This window comes from Octopus bimaculoides, chromosome 28 (assembly GCF_046866305.1).
Source record: "Octopus bimaculoides isolate indiv1 chromosome 28, ASM4686630v1, whole genome shotgun sequence".
In the NCBI taxonomy this organism is placed as follows: Eukaryota; Metazoa; Mollusca; class Cephalopoda; order Octopoda; family Octopodidae; genus Octopus; species Octopus bimaculoides.
The window spans coordinates 19,385,502-19,393,001 of NC_142955.1; the positions used below are offsets into that span (position 1 = coordinate 19,385,502).

At 39.6% G+C, this 7,500-nt stretch overlaps 2 protein-coding genes across 5 annotated transcripts in view; one reads left to right on the forward strand and one right to left on the reverse strand.

Moving 5' to 3' along the window:
• LOC149130721 (talin-2-like) overlaps positions 1–7,500 on the reverse strand; it is a 205,179-nt gene that overhangs the window by 156,455 nt on the left and 41,224 nt on the right. The gene's annotated exons all lie outside the window — the stretch shown is intronic.
• LOC106872264 (cilia- and flagella-associated protein 337) overlaps positions 1–7,500 on the forward strand; it is a 165,200-nt gene that overhangs the window by 35,441 nt on the left and 122,259 nt on the right. For all 3 annotated transcript variants that reach the window (XM_089344723.1, XM_089344722.1, XM_089344724.1), the window contains one exon: positions 6,164–6,259. In XM_089344723.1, coding sequence (XP_089200849.1) covers positions 6,164–6,259 — 96 coding nt within the window. The remainder of the gene's footprint in view (positions 1–6,163; positions 6,260–7,500) is intronic.

Consider the following 7,500-nt stretch of genomic DNA (forward strand, 5'->3'; position numbering starts at 1 on the left):
ATATATATATATATATATATATATATATATATATATATATATATATATATATATATATATATATATATATATATATATATATATATATATATATATATATATATATATATATATATATATATATATATATATATATATATATATATATATATATATATATATATATATCTGTATATATATATATATATATTATATATATATCTGTATATATATATATATATATATATATATATATATATATATATATAAATATATCTGTATATATATATATATATATATATATATATATATATATATATAATATATATATATATATATATATATATATATATATATATATATATATATATATATATATATATAATATATCTGTATATATATATAATATATATATATATATATATATATATATATATATATATATACGTATGTGCACACATGCATACACGCACAGACGTACATACAAACACATGCATATATGTTCACATCTGTCTGCATGCATGTGCACATGTTTATGCAAACTGCTCTCAATGGATCTTTGAGAAAGACCATCGAAGTATCTATCTGGGTTGTGGCAGGAAGAAGGAGCCAGTGTAAGATGAAGAGCAGGACCGAGCGAGCACCAGCACCAGCAACCTCCGCCTCACTCCAGTCACACAACCTCCAAAACACCAAACAGCAGCAAACGTTCTATTTATATAAGAAAGGCCGTTATTGTTACCACTGAACTGATGGTGGCAGTGGTGACTGTGGTGGTGGTGGTGGTGGTGGTGGTGGTTGTAGTGGTGGTGGTTGTGGTGGTGGTGGTTGTGGTGATGGTAGGGGTGGTGGTGAATGTTGATGGTGGTGGTGGTGGTTGTGTTGGTGGTGACGGTAGGGGTGGCAGCAGCAGTGGTGGTGTTGGTGTGGCAGTGGTGATAGTAGTGGTAGTGGTGGTGGTGGTGGTGGCTGGTGATAGTATGATGGTGACTGTCGTATTGGTTGTGGTGGTAGTGGTGGCTGATGATAGTATGATGGTGACTGTGGTATTGGTTGTGGTGGTGGTGGTGGTGGTGGCTGGTGATAGTATGATGGTGACTGTGGTATTGGTTGTGGTGGTAGTGGTGGTGATAGTGACAATGAGGATGCTAGTAGTTATTGAAACTGTGATAGTGTTGTTATTGTTGTAGTGTTGGTGGCAGCAACAGTGGTTAGTTTTATTCACAATGGTACTCGAGTCAACAACATAGCTAAAAAGAGAAGATATATATATATATACACATATATATGTGTGAATATATATATATATATATATATATATATATATATATATATATATATATATACACACACACCCACCCCTCCACACCACACACACATACCCCCCCCCCCCCGACGTATGCACACTTTGGAGATAACAAGGTATCAACTGCAAAAGACAGTTTAAATCTGGTAAAACATGATCCCGTCCTTTTTGCATCGTCTTTCCCTCGGCAATTACGATGCTCCGTTGCTGCTTGATACAAAAAGGCACCACTCACAGCTTCGTTATCTCCCTTATCTTATTCCTGAAGATAAGGTGGAGGAGATCTTGAAATCTTCAGGGACTTACTGCTTCAAACTAAACACAAAAGATTGATAAGGAAATGTGGATTCAAACATTGTGTATCTAGGGCTACATTACCTAATGTATCTTATGTTGTTGTTGTTGTTGTTTAGCCCAAGGTCACTCTGATCCAGTAGTTCTACAATAAAATGTGTTCCAGCAATGGCCATCCCATCTGTAACAGTGTATTGCATGATAGATCTCTGACCACTACATTCAAATTTTTTTTTCTCCTTGTTTTTCTCCTTATTTCTTTCTGTTGAAGAGCGTAGGCTCGAAACGTTAAAGCCTTTCTCAAGAAAGACTTCCTCTAGGAAAATACAGTCCTACTGACTGACACAGATAGGGAGGGCATGGATGGAGTAGGGGTAGTAAGAGAGAGAGAGAGAAGGGGGCATATACATGAGTAGATAGATAGATAGAAAGATAGAGAGAGACAGACAGACAGACAGACAGATAGATAGATGTATAGACAGACAGACAAACAGATAGGTAGATAGAGATAGATAGACAGACAGACAGATGGATGGATGGACGGACAGACAGACAGATGGACAGAGATCAATAGATACAGATATACATATATATATATATCATCATCATCATCATCATCGTTTAACATCCGCTTTCCATGCTAGCATGGGTTGGACGATTTGACTGAGGACTGGTGCAACCGGATGGCTACACCAGGCTCCAATCTAATTTGGCAGAGTTTCTACAGCTGGATGCCCTTCCTAACGCCAACCACTCAGAGAGTGTAGTGGGTGCTTTTACGTGTCATCCGCACGAAAACGGCCACGCTCGAAATGGTATCTTTTATCTGCCACCCGCACAAGCCAGTCCAGGGGCACTGGCAACGATCTCGCTCGAAAACCCTACAAGGCCAGTCAGGCGGTACTGGCAACGGTCACGCTCAGGATGGTACATCTTATGTGCCACCCGCACAAGAGCCAGTCCGGACCATCCCGTCAAAGATGTTGTATGAGTGTTCAACTTTTATACTGAATGACCTGCACAAATGATTTGCTTATAAGGGGTCAAATATTCGTGCTGCAGATTAATCTCACTCTTTCCCTCAAATAAATGTTGTCTGACCAAGTGTATGCTTTACCAACACATTAGACATCGAAGTGGTTGCTGAGTAATTCAAGATGAAGTGTCTTGGTCAAGAACACAATGCTCCACCCAGTCTAGGACATGAAATCACAATCGCGAGAGCATGAGTGTGACATCCTAAACACTAAGCTATGTTCTGCCTGTGTGTGTGTGTCATCATCATCATCATCATCATCACCAGTATTTAATATCTGCTTTCAATACTGGCATGGGTTGGACAGTTTGACTGAAGACTGGCCAGCTAGGGGTTGTACCAGGCTCCAGTCTGTGTATATGTGTGTGTGTGTGTGTGTGTATATATATATATATATATATATATATATATATATATATATATATATATCCTCACACACACACATATATGTATACATATTTATATATATGTGTGTGTTTGATATTTTAAAAAATGTATATAAAAAAATGTAGGCCTCAATATATAAAAATAATGTCCAGATCCATTTACACACACACACACACACACACACATGTATGGGATATGATAAGGGCAAATAATATCCGGAATTCAAGGACCTGGAGCTAAATTACATCTCGTTTAATATAACGAAGGAGTGGGAAAGACATTCCAACTGAATTAGAATGGAGAGCTTTTTTTTTATTATTTTATATTTCTACATTATTTATGCTTTTTAAAATTTTTGTTTTGTTGATATTGTTGTTTATTTTCTCCTTTATTTTTTTTTTCTCATCTTGTCATCCTGTTCTATGTAAAAACCTTACATTTTATGTCCCCTTGTTTTTTTTTTTTGTTTTTGTTTTTGTATTGTCATCTTCATCCATTGCCCTGCTGACAACTTAAACAAAACATCATCATCGCCACCACCACCACCACCAGCAAAACCGCCGCTGTCATCATCATCATCATCATCGTTATCAAGGCGGTGAGCTGGCAGAACTGTTAGCACGCTGGACAAGATGCTTAGCGGGATTTCGTCTGGTGTTATGTTCTGAGTTCAAATTCCGCCGATGTCGACTTTGCCTTTCATCCTTTCGGGGGTCGATTAAATAAGTACCAGCTACGCACTGGGATCGATATAATCGACTTAATCCCTTTGTCTGTCCTTGTTTGTCCCCTCTTTGTGTGCAGCCCCTTGTGGGTAGTAAAGAAATAACACGCGCACACACGCTAAGCTTCTAATTCGCGTTACATGGGAGATAATTCTGCGTGAACTAGTCTCACGCAAGGGACGTAAGCATGTTGGCAGATCAAATTTATCATATACTCATATTCTTTAGGCACGCCTGTTACACACACACACACACACACACAGGGACAAATTTCGGCCAGAATCTGTGGCCATACTGGAGCACCGCCTTCGGTGTGAATGTTATAAATGTGTGCCTCTCCCCGAATTTGTTTCTTTATATCTCTCTGTGTTCTGTGGACGCCCCCAGACGATTAGTAGGCTAGTCCAGGCGTTTTCAAACTTTTTTGACTTGCGGACCTCTTTATATTTCAGGCTTTACCTTAGGGACCCCCTTATAAAGGTTTATGAAATTTATACGTAAATATTTGCTTAAAATAACATATATTTTTACATTTATTTATTTAACAGTATTTAACAAATAGGTTTATTGTCAATTAAAAGATTTCGATTAAAAAACATATATATAAAATCAAATTGCCCATAAAAATTATTTGCTGTCCACGGACCCCCTGTCTTGTCCTTGCGGAACCCCTGTGGTCCGCGGACCACAGTTTGAAAACCCCTGGGCTAGACCAATGCGTATAAGTAGTGGACGTGATATCTAGACGAGCAGAGCGAGCCGGAGCCGTCGGTAGTCGAGACGTCGAGTCCTGTTGAGTGGAGTCGTCGGAAGTGAGTGTTCGGTAGTTGAGTAGAGGTACGTTATTGGCGAGGGTACGCCATCCGAACGTGCGATATAACACTCTGAAAATTGGACATTTTTTTAAGGAAATTTTCCAGATAGACATTTCAGATGGGGTAGCTTCGGGTTGTATCGGAAATTTTAGTTGAAAAGGAATCTTCGGAGCGAAAGTGGGTAGAGAGGAATTTCAGATGAACCACATCCCCCGAAATTTGTTTTCTCATAACATTCTAAAAACTTTATTCTTAAATAAAGTCCTCTGCAAATGCCTTTCACTTCTGAGTTAGGAGTATGTAGATGTCTGTTTGCTATTTTTCCTTGAATATCTTGCAGACTGGCGCCTTCCTTTATCTATCTGTTTGTCTTTTGTTTGTGTGTGTGTGAGAGAGAGAGAGAGAGAGGGAAGGAGAGAGAGAGAGAGAGAGGGAAGGAGAGAGAGAGAGATAGAGAGAGAAGGCGCATGGCTCAGTGGCTAGAGGCCTCCCTCGTTGGCTCATACATACATATATAAGAGAGTAGGGTGTGATTTGAGGGAGATTTGGCTGCTATTTCTACCAGATCTAGCTACCATGCAGAGGCCTCCCTCATTGGCTCATACATACTTATATACATAGATAAGAGAGTAGGGTGTGATTTGAGGGAGATTTGGCTGCTATTTCTACCAGGTCTAGCTACCATGCAGAGGCCTCCCTCATTGGCTCATACATACTTATATACATAGATAAGAGAGTAGGGTGTGATTTGAGGGAGATTTGGCTGCTATTTCTACCAGGTCTAGCTACCACGTAGATGCCTCCCTCATTGGCTCATACATATATACATAGATGAGAGAGTAGGGTGTGATTTGAGGGAGATTTGGCTGCTATTTCTACCAGGTCTAGCTACCACGTAGAGGTCTCCCTCATTGACTCATACACAGATAAGGCAGTAGGGTGTGATTTGAGGGTGATTTGGCTGCTATTTCTAGCAAAGAAAGTGACCATATAGGGGCTTTGTTTGTAAGGTCGTGATTTTAGAATTGGTTAAATTGAAGATTATCACATTAGCAGAGGAAATAGCACGGTGGTGATGGTCATGGTGGAAGGGAGAAGGCTTTGCCGGTATAGTATTGGCGGTGGTTGTAGTGGTACCATGTTATTAATGGATATAGAAGGGACAGAAGTGGTTTTCACTGATCAACAATTATTAATGCAAGGGAAATAACTCTATGAGACTTGCATTTATTCTTGTTGAATTTTTTAAACCAGATTTTGGTTCGTTTTTCTAATCACATTTGTCCATTAACGTTAAATTGAGTTCCAACCGTGACCTCTTGCAGCCAAATCACCCTCAAATCACACCCTACTCTCTTATCTATGTATATATGTATGTATGAGCCAATGAGGGAGACCTCTACATGGTAGCTAGACCTGCTAGAAATGGCTGCTGTATCTGTAGCCAAGACACCAAAACTGAAGATTTTCCCTTCAATTCTTCCTCGCTGTCCTTCTTTCCCTCATTCTCCAACAACTCGTTCATATCCACGGGTCTGCTGATCCCTGCCTAACTTTTACTCCCTTTTTTTTTCCCTATCAAACCCATCTCTAGTCTCACTCTGTCTTTTATTTTTTCCAGATCGAACAAGAAGGTACCTACACCTGTATCAGTCTGACCAAAGAGCAATTCTGCGATTCATTGACGTCTCTGCTGAACAAAGGCACCCGACAAGAGGTAAGCCGTGCCACTGAGCCATGAACCCGCTGTGTGCCTCTGACTCACTGTGTCATGGTAGCGCATAGTCATTGTGCCTCATCAACTTCCATTCATTTTTTTTGTTCTTATTTTTAGAAAGTGAAAGTAGAAAGTGAAGGTGCGTGGCTTAGTGGTTAGGGAATTTGGCTCACAATCGTGAAGTCATGAGTTCAATTCCCGACAAAGCACTTTATTTCCTATTGCTTCAGTTCACTCACCGGGCAAAAATCGAGTTCTACCTGTAATTCAAAAGGGGCCAGCTTCGTCACGTTCTCTGTCATGCTGAATCTACCGGAGAACTGCGTTAAGGGTACGGGCGTCTGTGGAGTACGGGTGGGTGTCTGTGGAGTACGGGTGGGCGTCTGTGGAGATCCCTAGTTTCGTGAACTGGAAACCCTGTCGTCGTAACTGACAGAGAACCAGTTATAATGTAGGAGAAATACTTGCTTCATCAAACTTTGTCCAACCAGTGGGAGGAGCATAGAAGAGTGGTGATGGTGGTGGTGATGAAAATGACAATAATGGTAATGTTGTTGATGATGCTGACGATGACGACGACGACGATGATGACAAAGGTGATGGTGATGAAGAATGTGATGATTGTGGTAGCGGTGGTGCTGGTGATGACAATGATGTTGATGATGATAAGGGTGGTGGTGTGAGTGTATATATATATATATATATATATATATATATAAACAATATATGAGTATATGCATATATATGTACATGTATGTATATACGTTCATCTACATGTACATATAGATACATAACTGGGTACATGACGTGGCAAAAGAACAAGGGCAAAATGGTAAACAAGGTGCAACAAACAAGCAGGCTACATAGAAACGTTCCCTTCATCAGCTGCCACCATTAAAACTCCGGCGTTTCGAAGAATTAAGGCAGTACGCATCGTTAAAATGGTTCTTCCCACGAACACAAATTAAATTGTTTTCGTGGAGGGTAGTGGCGGACGGAAAACAAGACAGGAAAACGAAACGGTGAAATAAACAATATATATTTCGTATGTGTATTTCGTGTGCAAGATTCTTGATGTGGATACGTGTGTTTATTACCGGCATAATGCCTCTCCCAAGGTTTAATTGTAAACAATATATATATACCCACACTCACACACATAGAAGACATATATTGTACTTTATGTAGAAGGCACCTTTAGCAAATATTTCACAATGTTGTTGTTTGTGTGTGAGTATATA